The 25,309-nt window shown below is 36.9% G+C and overlaps 1 protein-coding gene across 4 annotated transcripts in view; it reads right to left on the bottom strand.

Moving 5' to 3' along the window:
* C14H18orf25 (chromosome 14 C18orf25 homolog) overlaps window positions 1–25,309 on the bottom strand; it is an 82,092-nt gene that overhangs the window by 10,915 nt on the left and 45,868 nt on the right. For 2 of the 4 annotated variants that reach the window (XM_027575821.2, XM_027575820.2), the window contains exons 3-4: window positions 12,588–12,770; window positions 1,086–1,212 (exon numbers count right to left, since the gene is read on the bottom strand). In XM_027575821.2, the coding sequence (XP_027431622.1) occupies window positions 1,086–1,212; window positions 12,588–12,770 (310 nt within the window). The remainder of the gene's footprint in view (window positions 1–1,085; window positions 1,213–12,587; window positions 12,771–25,309) is intronic. The other 2 variants (XM_027575823.2, XM_027575822.2) reach the window with 1 other exon arrangement.

The raw sequence follows: 25,309 nt of genomic DNA, 5'->3' as shown, positions 1-25,309 counted from the left end.
CTAATGTAGAATACAGATTTTCCAAAGTCTACATTTTTGTTCTTTAGTGTGTGTGTGAAATGTTCCTCAGGAGTACCGCTGAGAGGGCTATAACTAATTCTTAGGAACATTATCTTAAAGCGAGAGTCAGTACATTTTTTCTACAAGGGGGTAGAGGTAAGTATCTTGGGCTTTGAGGACTATGAGGCATCTGCTGAAACTTCTCAACACTGTCACTGGAGGGCAACAGCCATAGACAATATGTAGATGAACAAATATGGCTCCGTTCCCATAAAATTTTATTTATGGATAAATGCAATTTATTTGAATTTCTTTTCATATAATTTTCACATGTCACAAAACCTTCTTCTTCTTTTGATCTCCCCTCCCCCTACCCTTAACCATTTAAAAATGTAAACCAGTCTGTGCTTAAGGTCCATACAAAAACAGGCAGCAGACCAGATTTGACCTGTGGGCTAGTTTGCTCACCCCTAAACCTAAAGAATGACAAATTTCAAAAATTTTTGTAATACTACACAAAGTTGACATCTTGTGGCTTTTTTTAATCCTAAAAAAAGAGGACTGCCTGAGTCACATGAACATCACTAGAAATCTACTATGTTAGGAACAGACAGAGCAACTCACAAGTTTTAATGAAAGATAAGGAGAGGTGCTTTAGGAAACAAGCAATAGAGGTATGATGTCCGATGTATATTTACCAATTGTTTGCTCCCAAAAGATTTCCAGATAAAGTGAAAGGCAAGAAAATATGAATGACAGGGGGAAAAGTAGGGTGATACTTAAGCCATAAGAGAAAAATCTGTCAAGCTATCTAGACATTTGCTAAAAATAAAAGAGGAAAACATCAGTTCTATTTCACATACATGTATGGTTGAAAAGTTTTTGATAGGAGACAATATGCAACACATTCTGAAGCTCATATCATGTCTAATCAAAAAGCATTTTTTAAGCCAAAGGAAGCTGAGAGATAGCTCCCACCATTCATGCCAGCCATGCCATGAGGACTACCATTTTCTTCTCACTTGGCTTCTCGTTAAAATCAAATTCACATTTAAAATATCAGAATGCTCCACTTAATATCCTACCTTGCATGTTCCTGAACTCCCACAATCTCCACTTCACTATCTGAAGAGGCAATATTAATTTCTTCATTGAGAGGTGCATTGCCAGCTGATGTCTTGTCACTTGCTAGGAATCCTGGATCCAAATGACCTGAGAGAGAAGGGGGAAAAAATAAGCTCTACAGTTTGACTTCTTACAAGCAGCCTGAACAACTCATTGACAGATTTCCCATCAAGGTTTAATCACAGAAACAGGACTGCTGTAAGAGAGCTCACCAGAGTGAAACTGTCAAGTCTCTGGCTCTCTATTCCTTAGGAAGAGAAAAAAAAAAAACTTTGAGTACTTTAGTAAATAGGTATATATAAACTGTGATAATACTCTATTTTATTCCACAATGCTTTTTGCATTCAACTCCGGTCTGTTTTAAATGACCTGTATAACAGGTTTGTCACCACCTAGGGGGCAACAGGGTTCTCTACTGCTAACCGGTGAATTTTAGTAGAACAAAATTCTAAACCAGAAATGTTCAAAGGCATAAGTGGAATAAATAACAGAAATACTCACTAATATCATATTTATACTGGAATGCTTTATGAAGGATTTAACAATTTTAAATTTTAAACAATTTTAACAGTCTTTCTCAAAAGGAATGGAGAGCTGACAAAATCTAAACCACATCTAAAAGAAAAGGCTAGAGGCAGATCACAGTTTTTGTTCCGAGCAACTGAAATATAACCTGTACGTTGCTGACAGTTCTTATTAGACAGAAGGAAACCACATACTCTTGGAAAAGCGTAACAATTTGTGGCATTGGGGCATGTAAGAACTTTTTCACAAGGGGCTTCACAAAGCATCTATTACATGGTGCAGTAAAACACACTCTCCAACGCACCGAAAACATGAGCTTCATAGAACTCTCTCAATAAAGGCTAAGAGCAAGTAGCAAAGTACACAGCGATATAAACAATTCTAACAAGAGTTAAAATAATTCAGTCTATGTACCCAGCTCTTAAGTGTTCTGGCCTTTCGGAAATTTAGAATATCTAGGAGTTATGAAAAAACCGAGTTGCAACAGGTACAAATTTTCAATTACTCTTTAAAAGGTATTTTTATTTAAATATATTGTCATCTGACACAATATTATGTCTCTATATTTAAAAAAAAAAATCCTTGGGGCGGCTGGGTGGCTCAGTCGTTAAGCGTCTGCCTTCGGCTCAGGTCATGATCCCAGGGTCCTGGGATCCAGCCCCGCATCGGGCTCCCTGCTCCGCGGGAAGCCTGCTTCTCCCTCTCCCACTCCCCCTGCTTGTGCTCCCTCTCTCGCTGTGTCAAATCAATCAATCAATCAATCTTTAAAAAAAAAAATAAAATCCTTGGTGACACCTCATATAAACCACGATCAGTAAGATTTTACACACACGACTCTCACTTCCCCCTCCCTCACCCCTTCACATCACTCATTCCAATGCTTCAAGGTCACTGAGAAACCTTGTACTTTCATACTCCTGAGAACTTTCAGTATAACCCTTTTGGAAAGTTATAGACAGTCCCAAAGCAAAAGCCTTCTAATTTTTAAACCCTCTGACCCTGTAGTCCCATCTCTGAGAATTTAGCCTAAGGGAAAAAACTTTAAATAAGCAAAATGCAATGATGTCCAAAGACAGTGACTACTGCCTACGAAGAAACTTGGGGAAGTGTATGCATAACACAGAAAGTGTCACATATAACACTATAAAAATATTTTGGTGCTGGGTGAAAGCTGGTAAAAGGCAATCAAGTTTGAATATAACTGTGGGTCTTTTTTTTTTTCTTTTTACAATTCTTTAATATTATCTTTTTTTATTCGGTTGACTATGATGCATATGAGAAAACAGAAGACCACAAAGCTTAAAATGGCTCCCAGATACAACTGGTGATTGAGATTATATTACAGTCTGCAAGGGCTTGACTTTCTCTATTAAAGAACAGCAGAAATAGGATTCTAAATATTGGCAGTGGGGAAATAACTGAATCCGACGAGCATATGAAAGGCAGCATTCACCAGACAAAACCCAGTTTTGTTAAATCTGGGGTGGTTGCTTAAATGGGGAGTATGTATGGTTAAGTCTTGATTTGGTAAACTCAGATTCTTGCTCTGACCCCAATACCTTGCTTGTGGTCAAGTGTTTTGTCCAATTTCTAGTTCAGTGTTGAAGTTACAACTATTATCACATGTACTGTTCCTACTGCACTGCTAGGAAGAAATATAAATTGATAGTCTTTTTTCAAACCTTCAACTTGTCCATATTCAATCTTTTGAGCAGCCTTGCTTTGTACAACTATAACAATTTACCTCACCTATTTGTTCCTACAATAAATACTTGTTTATGACAGGCTATGCACTAGGTGCTAGGAATATTACGGAGAACAGAGACAGGAGGTATATAGTGTCTACCCTCAACTAGCTCACAATATACTCAGGTATTATAAAAAGCAGTCCATCATACTATGGCTTGAAAATTGCTCTGTTAGAGAAGTAAGGAGTACGTTTAAAGACACAGAAAAGGGAAATTTCCCAGACTTGGGAATAATCGAGGATGCAGAGCTCTTAGGGAAGAGTAGGCACAGGTGAGGAAAAGTAGCAGTAAGGAACACTGTGTTGCCCTTTAGGGTATAATAATTCATTAAAATGTGGGGTAATGTAGTAAAAACAGTAACGGGAAATGAGGCTGAGAAAGTCAGCAGGGCTCAGAAGGTAAGGTGTCTGGACTTGAACTTGAGAAGTAGGAAACCACTGAAGAATTTAAGCAGTGACATGATCTGGTTTTCCATTTTCAAAAATTTCCTTTTGGAGTGTACAAATGGAACTAATATCAGGGCAGGGAATATGAAAGGCAAGAAAACCATTTAGACTGCTATAGTTTCCTGGGTGAGAAAGGACTACTATGGCCTAAACTAGTAAAGAAACAAAATGGGGGGATACTATCTGTGTACATGTATATACAGAGGGTTAGTAATGCTGGGAATCAGGCAAATCAACAAACAAACTTAGCAAAAAATAATGGCTAGGTTTCTGCTTTAGGTAACTGGACAGAGTTACAATGCCCTTCAGTGCACCAATGAACAAATGAGGGTGGTTGCTCAGGACATGATGATGGCGTGCCTCTAAGATGTCCAACAGGCACAGCTGGGGTTACTATTCTAAAGCTCAGGTCAGAGGTCTGGGGAGGAAATAGAGTCCTCGGCAGTAGGTGGGAAGGCAAAGGGCAGCAGAGGAGTGAAGGAGGCCTAGAACAGAACCCTGACAAACACCAATAATTAAGGACGGACAGATGAAGGGGAGCTCACCAAGTTAAGTGAGAGGTAGAAAGAAAACCTTAAAATATGAAGCCAGGACACCATGGAATGAGCATTTCTAGGAAGAAGTGCTTATCAGTGCCCAAAAGAGAGGCCCAATGAGAAGAGGGACTAGGTAGAGTCCACTAGAATCAGCAATAAGATGACCATACATGTACCTTGGCAAGAAGAGCCTCAGAGGAGTGACAGGGCTAAATCCAATGTAGCAAAGCAAGCTGAAGAATAACAGAAAGAAAGGAAGAACAGACACATTTTAAATAGTTTGGCTATGAAGAAAAAGGCAACAGGATAGTACTGAGCAAGGAAAATGGGTTTGAGGGAGAGGGATGTGTGTGTATGAAGAACGTTAAAAGATGGGAGAGACCCGGCCATATGTGGAAAAAAGGCAGAGCAGAAACAGGCGTGATGGCAGAAGGCTGAGGCAAGGTTCATCTGTGAAGAATGCGGCAAGGCCATGTGCAGAGCACAGGTGTGGGTGGGTTGCAGGGTGAGGGTTCAGAAAAGTGAAATAGCCATATGAAGACAGAACTGCCTAAGGAAAGACAGGATCTGCTGCGCAGCACTGAGAGCCAGGGTGACACTGCAGATTAGGAAGCTAACTCAACCCACGATTCTGCCGCTATTTGATTTTCTCCAGCTATGCTAAGCAGAGTGATACAGGTTCCAAGTGTGCGTCCAGGGATCAGACTATGCCAGCTAGGTGCAACAGGAAAGCCCGCTATACAGGGAGCTGGGGATATGGCACAGGAGAGCTGGGTTTAAACACGCTGGAGCAGGCAAGAAGTGACGCTAGCAGGGGGCTGGCAAAGGGCTGGGTGATGGGTCAGTGAGGCGGAAGAACAGTATAAGGGAAGTAACAGCATGAGAGTATACAAGAGCCCCCGTGGAAAAGGAGAAAGCAAGAGGAAGAGGTAGCAAGAAAACCAGTGATTATGAGAAGTAAAACACTGTAATTCTATCTTCTTGGCCACCCACAAACACAAGCCTCTGGGACCCATCCACTGCTCTCCTGTCTCATCCTCCACTCCACTGTTATTCTCCTTTGCTCCAGCCACCCACACTTACCTTCCTACAACCTTTCCACTGCCCTCTGGAATGCCAGATCCATGGAAAACTGCACTGAACTTTTCACCTCCCTGTGGAAATCCGACTCTCCTGAAAATGCCACCAACCATGTAGTCCTTGGAAGCTGCTCCTACGCCACAGTTGGGGGACCACAATCACTTACGAATACTGCCCTCCATCCTCATGTACAACACCAGCAGCCCCCATCTCCCAGAGCACTTCCAAATACTAACTACAGGACAGTTTCACCCCTCCATGGAACGTTACTGGCACCGGGGTTAGTTTCTCTCTCTTTCCACTTTAAGTCCTGCTACCATGATTACTTATGACTATGTGAGTGCTTGTTATTCATGTGGACAACCACCCCCAAATTCTCCACACCTACTCTCTAGGGAGCCAAGGCTCAAGAGGCACTTAACACTCCCTGTGGTTAGACTCATAGCAAGGGGCTCAGCCCTTACCATCCTAAAAATAAACAAGAGGGCGCCTGGGTGGCGCAGTTGGTTGGGCGACTGCCTTCGGCTCAAGTCATGATCCTGGAGTCCCGGGATCGAGTCCCGCATCGGGCTCCCTGCTCGGCGGGGAGCCTGCTTCTCCCTCTGACCCTCTTCCCCTCTCATGTACTCTCTCTCCCATTCTCGCTCTCTCAAATAAATAAATCTTTAAAAAATAAATAAATAAAAATAAAAATAAACAAGATAACTGAATTAAACCAAACTAAAAGGGCAGATTGTAGGAATCATGGTTGCTATAACTAAACTACTCCTCCTTGAAAAGACTCAAATCTTTTCAACAGTAATTAAGAAAACATGACAAGAATATGACACAATTAGTTCTTAGTATCTCTGTGCTCAGTTCTCTCTCCATAGTTCCAATTTTTTTAAATTCTTTTTTTTATCTGAGGGTAGCCTACAGTTCTAATTTATAATTCCAACTTATGAAATGTCCTGTCTCAGTCATCAATATTTCTGAATAACCAATCTTTATTGATTAGGCCCCTCATTCTGACCCTATCACCTACAGAGCCTCACTTCAGATCTGGAAATATCTCTTTGCCTTTCTTTGTTTAAAGAAAGGGGAAGAACAGAAAAATAATAAAGGGGAAGAAATGAAAAATTACTATGCTACTTTTACTCACAATTTTACTATAGTATCTTAAGAAAAACAAGGTAACTACCGTCAATATTTAAGATTCTTCTAACGTTATTCATCCATTATGGATCCAGAAACTAGTATTTTACATACCACCTTCCCATTATTACATCAAGTCAAACCATTTTGTTAGCACAATTTGGGCCATAAAAACTGTAATCCCACCCTGCTGATATTTACAGAACTTGTGTGATGTTCTAAAACTGATCACTTAAAATCAGGGTTGGCTCCTGTGGCCAGTATTTTTACTCTTTAGTCTAAAAATCAGTATAAAATAAAATAAGGGACGCTGAGATTAAGTGATGGGGGCTAAATACAAATTTCCTGGTGAATGTTAACTCTAGACTAATGATTGTGAGAGTTTTGCCACATTTCTCGTCAGAGCCATTAGATAAAATGTGCCACTCAGATAATAAGTCAGCTGCGACCCCACCAAGTTTATGGGACACCATGCTCTACAAGAGACACCAAGGCTTTCTCCAAGAGCCAGGAATATATCCCCTCTGCGGTCTATTTCAGAGCCAGGGCAATTAGTCCTTTTCTCTCAACGTAACCCTCTTCAGTATGTCATACATTCCTTTGGGAGTTCCTGTGCACAGCTTCAGATTCTCTGGCCTTTGGGCCATCCTCCACTGTCAACCCTCCAACCCATGACCTCACAGGAATCCAATGACAGAGCAATGGCTAAAACATACACAAAACGGAGCCTCAAAGATGCTCTGGGGTTCTCGAATACTGTCAGTGGCAATAATCAGTTTCCTGTTGCAGGACAAGAATAAGCCCTGTAGAAAAAGTGTAAATACCACAATTACCATATAGTAAACTGAAAATAAGTCAGAGGACTTATTTAACTATGGGGGCAGCTGGCTGTGTAGCTCTTCGGAAAGATAACTTCTTTCACTCTATGAGAAATTCTAAAGACCTTTTCAATACACAAGTCAGAAAGAAAACAGCATAAAATAATAACTAAATTATCACGGCAAACATTTTCTTTTTGTCTTCAAAAGAAATAATGTAGCTACTTTTAAAATCACAAATCTACTAAGTAAGAACTAGTCCAAAGCCAATTTGCAGCACGTTAAAGGACAGGAGGACAGCGACATATTAGGTATAAAAAAGGTTAATATCTCAAGTCATCGTTCATTTAGCTTGAAAACAAGTGAATTATTACCTTGCATTTAGTTTTTTCAGTAAGAATGTGAAAAACTTTAAAAAGTAGGGCAAAAGAGGGTCAGAAAACTAAAATCTTAGAGTTCATAAGGACCAGGTAAAAACAAGCGAAACCTGACCAAATGTGGTCTCCTTCACAAGACTGATACACTGACTTCAAAGTGCTATTAATAGAAACATGGCCATTCTGGTCTGATTATAAAAAGCCGTAGGCTAAGAACAGGAAACCCAAGATTTGTTTCTCTGCACTATAACTAGTGTTCTGGACAAATCAAGATCATCATCCCTATTTTAAGGATGGGAACATGCTCATGGGCTACCTTCTTGATAAGAAGGCTGATGGGAAAAACATATCATTTCTATAAAAGTTTTAATTTCTGGGGGGGGGGTTCACTCTAAATAAATTTAGTTTACCACAATTATAAGCCTTCCATACCAAGAGTACTTCAGATTTCTGCTTGTTTTAGCCTTATCTACTTTTACATTTACAGTGAACTACTACTAGCAATAAGTAAAAATTAAGCCATATTCCTATTTACTGATACAGTTTCCTCAACATGTCCAACACAAGAGTTACCTGGGAGTGATTACTAGAAACAGATTTTCCAGACCCCATACCAGATCTATGTACAGAATCCTCAGGGAGAAATTTAGGATTCTGAATTTTTAGAAGCACCCTAAGTAATTTTTATGCTCAGGCCAAGTATAGGAAATTCCTGTGGCCAGAGCAACTCACTCCGGGACAGAACAGTAAATTAGAAATTCACTGATTAGGTCCATTAATCACTTCCTTACTCAGCCTACTTCAGCATACGTACGCTAACATAATGCCGGCCAGCATTCCTGAGGTCCTACCTTGTGCTGTATTCTGCACTAAGTACAGTATGGACATTATTTCACCTAATGGGAACAATAACCTTTTGGGATGGATACTAGTTTTATCCCGGTTTGCAGAGAAGAAAAACTGAGGCTTTATGTAATTTACCTGAGTTCACACAGTATGTAAGTGGCTGCTGGTTCAAACCAGGCTGTTTGTTGGCAGCAGGCTGCTACCTACTACACTGTTCAATTCTAGCATCAGGAAAGAAGGAAACACATGACAACAGCTGAAATGGAAAGCTTAGGTCTTTTGTTGACCACTGGCTTTCCTATTATCTCAATTCTTTTCCTTGGTTAAAACTAAAACTGAAGAGTAAAAACTCTTTTCCATATACAAACATCACCTAGGATGCTTGGGTGGCTCAGTCAGTTAAGCAGCTGCCTTCGGCTCAGGTCATGATCCTAGGGTCCTGGGATCAAGCCCCACATCGGGCTCCCTGCTCAGCTAGGAGTCTGTGTCTCCTTCTCCCACCCCTGCTCTCCCTGCTCACTCTCTCTCTCTCTCTCAAATAAATAAAATCTTAAAAAAAAAATCATTGTCTAATTGCCTGGAAAAAGAGGCAAGCTACTCTATCTCCAAGGAATACTTATAGCATCCTAAATGGAGTGGGGCTGCACACCTGATCTGAAATGCTACTGATTAACCCCTGAAGAGTCTGTTCAGTGACTGGGTTTTTATTTTGTTGGGAGGGAGAGTAGGACAACTCAGATTAACCACAAGAACATTTATCTTAAGAGGCACTTGGGTGGGGGCACCTGGGTGGTTCAGTCGTTAAGCGTCTGCCTTTGGCTCAGGTCATGATCCCAGAGTCCTGGGATCAAGCCCTGCATTGGGCTCCCTGCTCTGCAGGAAGCCTGCTTTTCCCTCTCCCACTCCGCCTGCTTGTGTTCCCCTTTCTCGCTGTGTCTCCCTGCAAATAAATTAAAAAAAAAAAAAATCTAAAAAAGGGGGGGGCAATTTGGTGGCTCAGTCAGTTAAACGTCTGCCTTTCAGGTCCTGATCCAAATGCATCAGACTCCCTGCTCAGTGGGGAGCCTGCTTCTCCCTCTCTCTCTGTTGCTTCCCCCACTCATTCTCTCTTTTATTCCCTCCCTCCCTGTCTCTCTCTCCCTCCGAAATAAATAAAATCTTAAAAAAAAAAAACTTACCTTAAACTCAAACCATAAGAATGACATCTCATTGATGCTAGAGTTCAAATCTCAAAACTATAAACTGGCAAGCAAGCATGAATTCTGTTAACATTTTGTTGTGGCACTGTTAAGTATATTCAAAATTTGCGAGATGGGCTCCCACTAAGACAATTATATCAAGACCATAGTGTATTATTAAGTTTTATCACTCACATACCTGATTGTCAGATTTAGAAAAGACTTTGAGCCAATATATGGCTTCATAAGAAAATGTGATGAGGATCTGTTGAACAGTGATGATATACAAAAATCTACACACAATATGTGTGGCCCAATACATGCATATGTTCTCTATATATCATATCCTAAAGAAATTAATCACATACGTGTACCAAAAGACATGTACAAGAAATGTTAATGGTAGCATCATTTGGAATAGCATCCTAAATGTCCAATAAAGAGAATGGGTAGGTCAACTATGATATATTCATACAGTGAATACTAAACAGCAGTGAAAAATGAATGAACTAGAGCTATATTTATCAACAAGAACAAAACACGAAATGTTGAAAAAAGCAAGTTACAAATCGTTACGTTCAATATAATATCAATTAGTATTAAAACATGCTTGTTTACAGAGACATAATAAATGCAGTAAAAATATAAAGAAACACACGGGAATACCAAACATTAAATACACCAAATTCAAGACAGCTTTGGAATGGAGAGGGAAAAGGAAAGGGAACAGAGTTGAAGCTGTGGGTGTTTCCATTACATATTTTTGTAATGTTTCATTTAAGAATGGTGGCTCTTAAGAAGGTACCTGAGCGATATATTCTTTAAAAATTTGTGACTGAAATTCAAAAAAAACAATCAAAAATAGAATTAAGTACATAAAGGCTAGTGATGTTTTAAACAATCAAGCTAACAATTACTTGAATCTTAAAATGTGATGCTATCGGGGTGCCTGGGTGGCTCAGTCGTTAAGCGTCTGCCTTCAGCTCAGGTCATGATCTGAGGCCCTGGGATCGAGCCCCGCATCGGGCTCCCTGCTCAGCAGGAAGCCTGCTTCTCCCTTTTCCACTCCCCCTGCTTGTGTTCCCTCTCTCACTGTGTCTCTCTCTGTCAAATAAATAAATAAAATCTTTAAAAAAAAAAATGTGATGCTATCCCCGATACTGGTAACTTTAAGGATACTTTAAAGCCTACATCTTTGCACTATTAGGTTGAATTGTCTGAAACTGCTGGGTTTGTTATAGGTCAAATATTAACAATTCCATATGGCTCAAACTAATATTAAAATTCTCTACATGAAAAACAAAACAAAAAGTAATCATTCATGTTTTCCCCAAGACTTTACTATACAGTGATCTACATTTAACGGTAAGACTAAGAAACAGGGAAATAAAAGTGAAGTAGAATGGATCACTGGTGAACAGAAGAAAAATGAAGATAAACTATCCAGTGTATAGAACAAATCATCTAACTTAGAAATACATATTGCACAAAATGTGGTCAAACTACTCTCCTTTAATATAAATTACTGCTTAATTTTTAAAGTACTTATACATATTAATAAATCCTTAAAAGATCCTTGTTGGGCAAAGCAAGTATGTATACATACAAAAACTGAAGTCCAGAGGACACTTTGTCCAAGGTCAAATAGGCAGTTAGCAGTCAAAACATATTTAAAGCTAAAGTCAGGTCCTGCTCCAAAATTAGCTACAATAAATTAAGCAGAAACTCAACAAACAAGAGATTTTTATTTTGTTCCAATCAGATTATGGAAGGAAGAATTAAGGGCAATGATCTGTGGAGCGCTGTCTCCTTTTTTATTTCCTAGCAATTTCAATATATATATATGTTCTAAATCCATTATTTTTGTAAAACCCATAAACATAATATTTTAGGTAGTGATTAAACTATAAGAGAAGCTCATAAAAGCCAATGCAATTTATAATTTAACTAGGAAGCTATAATCCTTCTGTAACACTAAAGTAGGAAAATGCACACTAAAAGCAGTCTCTCAATCCCCTCCCCCTCTCTTTTCAAACTTAAGTACTAGTGCTTTAAGAAAAAGGTTTAAATGAGAAAGAATGTTGAAAAAGTGTTGAGGAACACAATTAAGGAGACTTGGAGGCACTGGGCAATATTTTCAAAAGCAATGCAATGGTTTTTTTTTAGTGAATAAATATCACTCTTCAGAATCATCATAGAGCCCAGATAAATTATGCAAGACAGGGAGGGAGAGAGATTTTCCTGAGATACCAGAAGCAGAAACTGAATGAAAAGGGTTGGAAGAGACAACGTGAGAGCTACCATAGAGGAACTGACAGTGACAGGCACACCGAGAAGCAGAAGAAACACTGCAGCCCCGCACAGCAGCAGCCCCCAGGGGCCAGTTTAATCAGCTCCCTCCCCACACTGCAAGGTAAGGTCGCAGTACAGATTTAAGTGCAGCAAGCCCCTGGAGAAGAGGGGCGGGGAGGAGTATTAAGGCCATCTGGACGATTTTTAACGTATGTGAAGTATTTTTAACCCAAGAAATAGGTCTACTGGAATCTACCTATGCCTACCATTATTTCTCATTTTTGCTTCCTTCACATTAGGAAAGATGAATGACATGCTACCCACATCCTTTTCAGTTACAAATGGCACCCTGGATAGTCACAATCATCTAATGCCAGATGTCTAGTTGGCCTGCTCTCATTGGCAGGGGCACTACAAGGAAAACAGCTGCTGGGACACATGCACAGTACACCAGGAGAGAGGGGGAGGGGAGGGAGACCAACCTGCCTCCGCATTCAGCTCCTCTAGAAGCCCGCTGGTCCTCCAGGTAGCTCCTGTGTCCTGGCCTCCTATAGAATTACTGTGCTCTTGAACTACTGCAGCCGCCAATAAATTGTCCACATTTACCACTTCTGGGTCAGAGCTGGTGTCAGACATATCATAATGAGCTACAACTGGAGGTCCATCTAGGGAGGAAAGAAAATGTATACTTGTATCTAACTTCTGGGGTGAAAAATACTTCTGTAAGAGCCCTCCAAATGCCAGTTGCCTTTATCTTATTATTCTATCTGGTCAGAAAAGCTGCACTTTATACACCTAATATTTTGTACATGATGTGAAAGTGGAAAAGATAACCCAAGCTTATAAAGATGAGGGACACATTTGAAAAGGAGAAAAGGAGTATAATTATGAAGAATGGAGGACAACAGTATACTGAACAAAGTTACATTGAGTTCTTGCCATATTTCTAAAGAGCAAAAGATTATGAAAAAGGGGAAGACTCCACAGAGAGTAAAACTGATTTTTTAAAGGAAAAAAACTGAGGCAAACTATTAAAACTCATTTTATAGTTTTTAAGAGAATGAATCTAGTTCTTTCTCTTAATAGCTAGTACTTAAAAAGTCACTAATAGATTCAGAGAAGAAAATCAAATACGTATTTTCCTATTCTAAAGAACTAAGGCTAACACTAAGAGTTCTACTTGACTATGTCCTGTAAAGCCCTTTACAAATATCAGGGATGTTATATATTTTACAACATTCTACAAAAAAGAAAATACTCACAAAATCCACCTTCAGGATTTTGCTTTGGATGTCTTGTTAGGGACAAATTTTCTTTTTCCTGAGAAAAACAACCAGCTCACGCTCCAAGGCAATGATATGCAACCTTATGGGTTATTTTAGAGGAAGACATTGAAGTTCTTACTGGAAAATAAGAGATCCCTTCTACCTCCAAATCACCCTAACTAACTGAAAAAGGCAGCAGAGCTCCAGAGTAATTAAACTGCAGTGATTCATGCTAAAATAACTCAATATTCATGCTTGTAGAACAGATACATGCTTTAAAATGCTAATGCTACCCTTTTTCTAGTGCAACAGCAAAAAGCAAAAATACAGTTTTCATTCAATTATAAAACACATCCCTTACTACTATCTCCATTTTAGAATAAAGCAGAAATAAAAGAATGCAGTTTCTCCCCCAACAGCTATTTATGAAGTGCAGGCAAATTATGTACTTCCATAAAGATTTTTTAAGATCAAGACTGTTTAACATTAAACACGCCTATTTTATGAAACTCTTGACTATGAATACATACGCCAATGAATCATTAAAATAGAACACAATGAAAGATTAGTTTTAATACAAACATCCATTGTGTAAATTGTCACTGAACAAAAGATGGAACACATTTGGGGTATTTATCCCTTAAAGCAAAGTTCTCAAATCACAGGTTTATGTAGCAACATTTTTAAAATAAAAATGACCAAATAAAAGCAAATGAGTTGTTAAGAGCCACTGTATAAAGAACAGACATGTCACAATATGAAATTCTGACGATCATGACAATTTCAGTTGACTACTTAAAAATACTTTCCAATTATCCCAAAAGGGTAAATCAAGTTCATAAAATTCAATAGTGTGGCCTCAGTATCAGTTGGTAATGGATTTTAGCTCAAATAGCAAAAAAATCGGTTCATGTTTGATATTTTTCTTTTCTAAAAAGGAAAAGAAAGCTCTATCATTTATGGAGTTCTCGTCAGAGTTCAAAATGATTATTATGGAATCAAGATACTGTGTGATGTCCAAATACTTGGGTGCAGAAGATATGAGGGTCAAGTACAATATTGACTATTTGACCAAATGTTCTATTTTTAAAAAGGCTTCAGTTAAGTGTTGTTTTTACAATAAATTAGTGATTTATTTTAAAATTTATACCACTAGGACCATTCACAACCTCTTGCTCACACACCCCCCCCACCCCAACCCACCAAATTGAGGCATCAGGTCAACAGTCAAGTCAAAATTGTACCACTCCTACATGTAGAGTCATGCAAAGAGTATAGTTGTATATGTACATGCAGAGTTAACATCACCTACCCATGGCAATAACTTGTCTGAAAGTCTTCATCAGTAGGAAATACAAGCATAAACTTGTTATCTGGCTTCATTCTTGTATCTTCCATTATTTCCAAACAGCACACCTTATAGCTTAGCTTAAATTTAGTATTCATCATAAACAAAGACAGTAATATTTTCATATTTTAATTACACTTACAAGTTAAATTATCATCAGTGTCATTTCTCATTTCCAGTATATCCAAAACAATGACAATACTACACAAACTTTAATAGGAATGGTTGTCTTTTTATCTTTCTTCCAACAAGAAACCACAGTTAAGAATCTTGTGTTCTGGAGCGCCTGGGTGGCTCAGTTGGTTAAGCCGTTGCCTTCGGCTCAGGTCATGATCCCAGGGTCCTGCGATCAAGCCCCGCATTAGGCTCCCTGCTCAGTGGGGAGCCTGCTTCTCCCTCTCCCTCTGCCTTTGCCTGCCTCTCTGCCTACTTGTTCGTTATCTCTCTCTCTCAAATAAATGAATAAAATCTTTAAAAAAAAAAAAGAATCTTGTGTTCTAAGGTCATCTTACATTTATCATTAGCAAACCAAGATTAAATAAGGTATGTTTAAAGCACTCAACATCAGGGCGTGGACTTTAACCATTAAGTATTAGCTAACTGATGGTGATAATTTGTGATATTCTTTTAAAAGTGATTCTTGCTACATAGCAGAATTAAGAGACAGGTAAGATCCTGTACTAATTTCATCTGCCTTTTAAATGAAAGGGGGAAAAAAGCCACTGAGGAGGAGCTAGCAAAATTCAACACATTAATAACAGAAGCAACGACTATGCTTCCAATTTGACTCTAACAATTCATTACAGGATGGAATAAAGAGGGAGATACTGTCCTCCCTCCCACTTGATTATTCCTCTACGCTGCTGCACTGCTACTAAGATTATTTTCACTTTCAAAAACAACAAAATAGTCCCTTTAAGTAGTTACACATGGAAACATTTCCAATTTAAAATTTAATCATTAATGTAAGCACATTCCATGTTACAATATTTAAGGATTAGCCAAACTGCACAATCTCCCATCTGCTAACCTTGAACTCTGTCACAATCTTAAAACACAAATTTATAATAATGAACTTACTAGTTTTTCTATAATCATTAAAAGCATATCTCAAAAAGGTATATTTGACACAATTAGCTAATAACTATTTGGTCTGTGGTTAATCAAAGTGATGTTTCTCCTCGCGATCGAAATATTTTGAAATTTTTGCTGGTCGTTATGATTATAAGGCAAGAAAAATTAAAAGTCAAGCAATCCACTGCCTTAAGAACATCAATTAGTCCACTTTATGCTAGAAATAGGTTTGGACCCTCTCACTGACCTCCTGGCCTATAAACACTGTTCTAACTTTGCAAATAATAAATACAGATGTGTCTGTGTCATCACACATTCCTGATATAGTGAAGTGTACACTTTTATGGACCTTAAACCTTCTGTACTTCTGTTGTCATCGGGTGTTTAATTTTATGAATTTGTTTTCTCAATATGTTCTTTTTAAAAACTACATTCTTTTAAACCTCATTGAAAGAATTTGAATCAAAAATAAAGAGGCAAAATAAAACCAACATCCTTTACTATGTTTATCCCTGACAAACCCCTTTTCAAATTTGATAATCAAAAGCACACAATTTTTAAATTACATAAGGTAATACATAATTACCATTCTTGTTTTACAGATGAAAGATTTAAGTCCTACTTAGGTGGAAGCAGAATCAATTATATTAGTTGTTCAGTGTTGAGGGAACTGGGAAGATACAGGAGACAGCAGCATAAGAAACACAAAGATCTTTGGCAGCAAACATAATAGGCTAAAAGTCCTGCCTACTACTACTTAGCTGTAAGATTGTTTCTTCACAAGGTTATGGCAAGAGTTAAAGATGACATAACAGCACAATACTGGTCCACTGCCCTATCCTTCCATTATAATTAGCACCTGCCCTACTTTATTATTTGGTTGCTTTTCTTTACATGCAAATTCTGCCCTACAGAGCCTGCAAGCAAGCAGCTTTGCGAAAACATCACTGTCTGGATTGGTGCCTCATACTGGTCATAAGATTAACCCAACTTGTGAAGTAAATGCTCTGCTAGGATTACTGAGATCACCACAAATGGGGCTTTTTTACTTTTATTTTTGTCTGAAGTGTCCTATCAGTGGATGTATTCATATAAAAGTGTTTCAAAGACAAATGGAGAACATTTTTGGATTATTTCATATTTTGCACCATCCTTGCCTACAGAGCCCTCCCACTAAAACAAGTGCTGTCAGTCAGTGCTGTCAGTATGAAGTGTGATTAGACCTAGGAGACAGGAACTCCTCTTGTATCCCAGACATCCTAGAAATGCCACTTCTCTTTCTCTATTGGTTAAGTCTTAGGCCCAAGGAAAGGTGGGGCAAATGGCCCAACAGATGCTTTGCCCCTTCAACTCCCATTTCTATGACTATAGTAATATACAGTAAAGCCCAGAGAACATTCCTTCTGTTGTCCCTATTACAGCCAATCTCCTGAACCCCTCATGAGGAGAGGAAAAATCTATCTTGTTACTGCTAAATGATCCCATACAAGCTCTATTGCCACAGTCATTAGAGGGCCTAGGCCCAGTGCCATTACCTACAACATCAAGACAATAATGAAAATCACACTTAGCCTCAAACCAGATAGACTGAAAACAGTTACACCTGAAAGAAGGGTTCTTAGAAATTACCTACCCAAGGGGTCTAAGAAGGGAGAGTATGTGTGTGTAGTGGCCAGGTGAGAGAATGAGGTGTGGGGGAGTAAGAGTGTGGGTATGAGGAATCGAGAGAAAGGGCAAACCTCCAGAAGGAAATTTGCATGTTAGCAGAACCTACTCAAGAGAGAAGGTTTTTTCATTACATACCAAAATACTTACCAAAGTGAAAATTTATATTTGCAAATGAGAAAAAATACTTGAGAATACTATGCTATATTTTTATTACTATCAAAGTGTATGTATGTATATATACACACACACAACAATTTGAAGAAACAGAAAGCAGTCGTTTTCAAAGCAGCTCCTGGAAAAGACGAATAATTACATCTACCAGAAAAAAACAAAAATCTATATAGAAAAGTGCCATCTCTAGAAAAATAGCTTTAAATACCAAAAACTGTGTGTGTATATTTTCTGCAAAATAATATCAAAAGCTATTTCGGTGAAAAGAAAATTGTCTGAGAAAACAGGGCTAAATGGAAATGAAATGTGCAATATGCACTGAAAATTTATGTTTAGGCAGTAAGTCATTTCTATTTTTTAATTAAATTTTTACTTGTTTTTAAGTAATCTCTGCACCCAAAGTGGGGCTCGAACTCACAACCCCAAGATCAAGAGTCACATGTTCCACCAATGGAGCCAGCCAGGCACTTGGCATTAAGTCATTTTCAAAATAAAACTGAGTCAATGTCTATTTTGTACTTTTTCCATTATACTCATCTCAATTATTAAAATTTTTGAGACTATAAAGTTTGCAAGGTGGGAATAAAGTTTTAAGCATTCCGTCTGTCCTTATATCATACTGGTAAATGACAAGTCATTTTGTCCACCCAGAAAAGTTACCTATGATACTAAGAGTTAATTTTGAAAGGATCAAAGAGGTAAAAGCAAATATTCAAGATTATCAGAGTTGTTAGAAAGTTGATTGCAAGAAAGAAAATTTAATTTTAACATTTCACCACTAACTATAAAGCTGGGAAAATTGGGAGGTTATTCATGAGATAACTTGGGTAATACATATCTGGATGTTCCAAAAAACCCTAAAAATATAGAAAACAGGGCACCTGAAGAGGTCACCATCTTTCAATTTTTCTTCCTTTTTCAGACACAAACTCACAACCTACTGCTTTAGTATTCAGATCTATAGAGAACTAAAATAGCTGCATTACATATAGGAAGGACATAAAAATTAGGTATGATTTTAACCACATCTCCATGTCTATGCTCCCTCCTAAAGATACCTCCATTCCTTTCTGATTACTCCTCGCAGTCTAAATTCTGCTATTTTCCAAATATTCCTCAATTTTTAAGAGGGTAACTTACTAGGACATGTAAAGGAAAAGAATCTCAACTTTTGTATTAACACTGGTATTTGTTATTACCTTTCTCAATACACCAATTACAAAAAACCTGAAAATTATCTCAAAAACATCATGTAGGGGCACCTGGGTGGCTCAGTCGTTAAGCATCTGCCTTCAGCTCAAGTCATGATCCCGGGGTCCTGAGATCAAACCCCACATCGGGCTCCCTGCTCCACGGGAAGCCTGCTTCTCCCTCTCCCACTCCCTCTGCTTGTGTTCCCTCTCTCGCTTGTGTCTCTGTCAATAAATAAATAAAATCTTTAAAAAAAATCATGTAAAACCTATTATTAATTACTCTAACTACAAACTAATACCATCATTTCATTATGGAAAAGCAAGCTTCTTGATTCCCAAACACCTAATGTGAATTAACTGGTAGAGAATCACTAATAAAACCAATGCTGTCCTCAACAGAGTAACAAGAAACATTTCTTTTTTAAAACTTTTATTTATCTAGATTAGTTATTACACTTCAAATGCAGTTAGGTAAAAGATATAAAGAAAATGCGATAAAATAAAATCAGTTATTTGATAACATTCTCCCCAAATCTTAAAGTTATAAGATTTCATTACCAAAGAATATACTTCCTTATAGATTATTATTCCTTCACTTTTTAGGATGTCTTCTATTTTATGTTGTGGTAAATTTAATATAAGATTTACTCAATGCTAGTAAACTAGTAGCTTGTTTTCAATCCCCAATAACTTTCCTAAAAGTCAGAGAAATTAAAAACAAAAATCAAGAGAAAAATGAGAAGTATAGAAACTCAGAAGTTATTCATGTTGTGTATAATTTGTTCTAGTCAAATTAAGAAGACAAGTTTCTTATCTGTACAATGATTATGGATACATGCCATTTTTAGAAAGGATTTTGAGATGAATTTTTCTTCAAGAAAATTTTTACCGAACAGTAAAAAAATTTCAAGTTTAATAAATTGGCTGAAATGGTTTTGATGCTGTATTTTCTAATATGTGACATTCCACAAAATCTTTTTCATTGTTGCCATCACTGTATCATTTAAATAACTCAAACAGGAGAGAAGGAAATCAATATAAGCTAAACAAAACGTAACAGGTACAATTACTTTAAAAGGTCACCATCTTTAAAACAGCTTACCTATAATCTGTTATTCTAAACAAATGACAGCAAGAAACCTATTTGCCATCTTTCCTATGACTTCCATGTAGCTGTACCATTAGGCAAATTCAGCTATACATTAAAAATGAAAATTATCAGTAATATCAACTTGGGTGCTTTATTTGCTCAACAAAAAGATTATAGCATTTCTTTTATTAACAAGCAGATTTAATACATTTAAAATTATTTCATTTCTAATATTCTGACTTGCATACAAATTTTAAGTAATAAATCTTAGGTAAATTGAGATATACCTAGACCCAGAGATCTGGATCTCCACTGTTAAACCTGTAACAGTAGAGAATGACAAAAGCAATGAAGCAAAATTATTTTTTACTCAGTCTGCTAGTGAAATAAACAAGAGGTCAAAAACTTTTACTCGACAAAAAAAAGAAAATCCATAAAGTAACATTTTTCGCCAATTTAATCACCCTAACTAGGCTTATATGTGGGCAACTCTTTTTCTTACATACATGTAGGAAGCAATGAATGGATGTTAATGATGTGAATCCATTAAAATCCCTGTAAGACTATTACATAGTTGTCTGTCTCCAACAACTTGTCAAATAAAACATTAATAAAAATACAGAAATTATTTCAGAATTCTGAATGGGCACATGTGTACGCACGCACGCGCAGACACACATCCTTGAGATGAGGCTCATTCCTCTTACTTGATAACAAGAAAACAGGCTTTTTCAATGACAGAATCCTTTACTTCTAAGTTAAAATAACACTTCATGCAAAACATTAAATCTTAAGATTTTAATTTCACTGCGTTGTGTTCTAAATTAAAATTTTATTTGGGCTTTTATTTCACTCATTTTTAATAATGTGCACAAAATACACATCAATACAATTAAGAAACTTATTATCTAACAAGTGGCTCGAATAACCAGATCGTTCTAATCTGCTGGTTAAATGCTCTTAAAATGATTAAAAATCTAATGTTTTAGAACACTGAGTTAGTACAAACTAGGCAGGAAGTCTGTAGACAGAGTATCTGAAAGCACATTTACCTTTAGTGAGGGGATAATGCCCCTTTTTAAAAATCATCACCTAATTCCATATGTACATATTAAAGAAATGACATGCTCAAATATGGGACTATATTCTTAAATAAAAAGCATTTCAACCACGTCTAGATTAATGTTTTAGGTTGAAAGAAGTTTCTTCCCAGCATTAGCCCTTTACATACTACAAAAAGGTCCACACAGGATACATTTTTTACCCTTTGTAAAATTCTAGGAAAATTAAGGGAATTCAAGAGACATTAGGGAAGACCACTAGGCACTTCTAAAACAATACCTACACTAAAATGCCACACATGATCCAAAAGTCATTCCCACTTCTTAGTTGTAGTCCTTTTAAGTACAACAGTCCCCTTTAGCCGTGGTTTCACTTCCATGGTCTCAGTTACATCAGTCAACAGCGGTCCGGAAGCAGATGATCCTCCTTCTGACAAATGGTCAGAAGGTCAACAGTAGCCTAACACTATGTCATAGCGCCTGTGTCATTCACCTCACTTCCTCTCATCACTTACCCATTTTATCACCTCACATCACCACAAAAAGGGTGAGTACTATGAGAGATTTTGAGACTACAATCACGTAACTTTTATTACAATATATTATCATAACTGTTCTATTTTATTATTGTTGTTAATCTCTTACTGTGCCTAGTTTATAATTAAACTTTATCACAGGTATGTTTGTATAGGAAAAAACAGTATATGAAGAGTTTGGTACTATCCATGGTTTCAGGCATCCACGTGGGTCTTGGAACATAATCCCCACGGATGAGGGGGTATAATCTCAGGGATACAGACTTTGCCTCACTAAAGGAGAATTCACTAATCCACAACAGCAGTCATATAAAAATAAGTATTAAAACTACTTCAACACTTGATACTTCTTTAAATATACATAATATAAAGACAAACTTTTTTGAAAGAGGAATTTTTAAATTGTGCAATCTGGACAAGGTGTAATCATTTTAAAGCACAACTCATATAAAAACTTACTGTTTTTCAAAACAATATTCCCTAAGACAGCAACACATTTTCAAGGCACTGTGAGAAACTGAAAATCAGGATAAAATTTGCATGTATGTTTCTGCTACAAAATTATTCCTAAGGTTAAACACTCCAAACCACAAAGTGTCCAATTCTACTTTAGAATAAATTTTAATATGTTGGAATATATTCTGTGAATGAAATCAATATATTTTGGCGGTCCTTTTCTTTCTACCAAAAACTCTTTTCACCTCTTTATCCAAAATTATGTAGAAAGGCTTCCCAAAATTATTGTTTAACACCTTCCCAAATATCCTAAATGTCATTCCTACCTAGAATATCAATTATTAAAACTTATGTTTGGTAATTCTATTCCACTGAAATTTTGTCATTTTTTCTCTTAAATGCAAAAAATATTTCTGTAGACTTTTTGCTCAATTATCTAATAACAAAAACTAGAATATATCCAATCAATACCAGGAATAATTTGTGTTATTCTTAAAAGATGAATTCATATTTTCTATTTTAAAAATAAAAAATAGCAGTACATGCTTAATATTATCAAATATTAAATCATGAAACAAAAAAGAAACCTGCTAAGTGCTTAAAGCAGTTTATACATGCATTAAAAAGTAGTCACGTTAACATGCTGAAATTAAATTAACTTATTTATTTATTTATTTATTTATTTATTTATTTTTTACTTAAAGTAGGCTCCATGCCCAATGTGGGGTTTGAACTCATGACTCTGAGATCAAAAGTTGCACGCTCTACCAACAGAGCGAGCTAGGCACCCCCCTAAATTAACTTTTTTTTAAAAGATTTTATTTATTTGACAGAGAAAGACACAGCAAGAGAGGGAACACAAGCAGGGGGAGTGGGAGAGGGAGAAGCAGGCTTCCTGTGGAGCAGGGAGCCTGATGCGGGGCTCGATCCCAGGACCCTGGGATCATGACCTGAGCCAAAGGCAGATGCTTAACGACTGAGCCACCTAGGAGCCCTAAATTAACATTTTTTTATGCCTAAAAGTCCATGTCTAGTAAAATCCGTGATCCCAGTAAGAAACTGAAGACAGAACAAACTTCCCTGAAAATATTTCAAATTCAAGTGAAGATTACAGATTAGTTAAAATCTAGTCAGTCATCCCAAACCAGTATGTTCTTCCTGTTGATATAAAACTTAATCTAAAAAAAGAAAAATACTGGCTGAAGTCATTTACAAATGTTGCACTATCATTTCAGAGAAAAATACATCAGTTATAATAAACTCCTATATAGCTTATGGTGAAAATTCATACTAACGTTATGTAAGAGCTTAACTGATGTTAAGAAATTTATTGCAAGTTGCACTGGTGTTCAAACCTTACCCCTATTTGTCAAATATCAAGTTCAGGAAATCTGACAGTCATTACACAATAGAGAAGAGACTTCTAGTCTTCTTCACCAATTCCTACCATACATTCTTCAGAGAGAACGGAGCACATTAACAAGCCTCCCCCAAAGTTAACTCCCAATTCTCATCCATCAGTTTCTACAAAGAAAAAAAAAAAAAAAAATCACACAGTTTATTTTCCAAATAATAAAAACTAGAAAAGAAAAAAAACTGACTTGTTCTATTACAGTTAATTTAGAAGCTGCAAATATTTGGATAAAGAACTAAATAGAAAATGTACTGACAATTTTCTGAGTAAAGTTACTGATAAATTATTAAAATAAAGGTCTTCATTGTTATATAAACTATCCATCCTTCCTCTTACAAAACAGAGAATTAGAGTTTTCCCAAAGTTGTAACTTCATTAAATATTAAAATAATTAACCTTTTTCATATTGAGAAGTTACAAGTTATAAATTTGAAGGGAAAGACTAATAAATTTTTATTGTAAGTAAATCCAGTATAAAGCAAAATCTTAAACAAAAAAAAAAGTGTTAGCAAAGTTACATATTCCTACTAAAAAATTTCATCCTAATTCAGCGGTTTCTCACAATAGTCTTACCAACCCAGAAAAGATAAAATACCAGTATTTCCCAATCCCAGGCCGCACATAAAAACAGCTATCATGTTGCAAGACTTTCAATCCTGTGATATTTTCTCCCCTTTGACATACTCTATGGGCCCTTTAACATGCCAAAGGGCCGTTTATTTTCTGTCCGGGGCTAAAAAACAAAATTAAATCGGTAGTACATTAGCTAATACACTTAGTCACTAGTAACTTAAAAACCCATTCAATACACATGCTTAATAGAGTGACAACTTCATCTGTTTCCTCTAGAAGTACCCTTTATATCAGGGTACCAGACAATTGACTGAATGATGTCTGCCAGGTTACTGCTTCAGGCACTGAGCTTTAAGTTAACGCTCAAGATAAAAATTCATCTATGTAGCAATGAAAAATCTCATGCATATACTCAAAACTCCATTCTATTCTGCTTTCTCTACAGTATCTTGCATAGTAGGTAGAGTATACATTTCCTCAAAAGTTAATTCATTCTTCCTGCATACAAATGTTATTGAAAGTTATAAATCATTAAAGACTAGCAACAAATGCATTCATTAAATGACATACGTTAGAATGATATAAAAATGTTCATGCAGTACATTCATCATTTATGATCTTCAGAGTGGGATTAATTACATGATTCCCTCCTTTGGAAACAGAAGGGAGTCCATAGTGTTTTTAGAGAATAAATGCTAAGAGATTCTCAAGGTATTAATCACTTACCTATTTGGATTCACTTAACATTCCCTATCTTATATCTTATTTATATTTTTGGCATGAAAAAAGCATAAAGATGAGGATTGCTCCTATTATCATCTAAATATGGTTCTATGTTCCAACCATATGTAACAAAACACAAGCTAAAATTTATCCAACTCTGCTGTCTTAAATAGCTAATTTTTAAAAGAAACTGTTTACTATTATAATTTTTTAAACACCATCAAAAGAAACTTATAATAGGCAAAACCATATTCCTTCTTACACAAGCCAAAAACCAGATAGTAAACACAATTGACTTTGTGACAGATTCAAAGGTTGTTCTGTAATGTTCCCATTTTCGGCAAAGTTAACTGGAAGACCGTTATAAGTCTTTGGGAATTCTACTGTACTGTCAACATTTCGACAAGTCACACAAGAACCAAAGGGCTGCTGTGGTAGTTCTTGGAAATCAGGCATCTGCATGTAAGCACCTGACTGGGTGAGAGGGGAAATTCTTTGGCCAACTAGTTGCATTTTAAGTTCCCTGGGTTCCATAGCTGCTTGTTCTCTTCGCCAGTGTCAAGGTGAGTTAGCTTTTCCATCCACACGTGAAACTGCTCCTCTGTCTGCCTCTGCATCTCGGAAAAACAGCT

The sequence above is a fragment of the Zalophus californianus genome, chromosome 14 (assembly GCF_009762305.2).
Source record: "Zalophus californianus isolate mZalCal1 chromosome 14, mZalCal1.pri.v2, whole genome shotgun sequence".
Classification (NCBI taxonomy): Eukaryota; Metazoa; Chordata; class Mammalia; order Carnivora; family Otariidae; genus Zalophus; species Zalophus californianus.
This window is presented reverse-complemented; position numbering and strand designations above follow the sequence as displayed.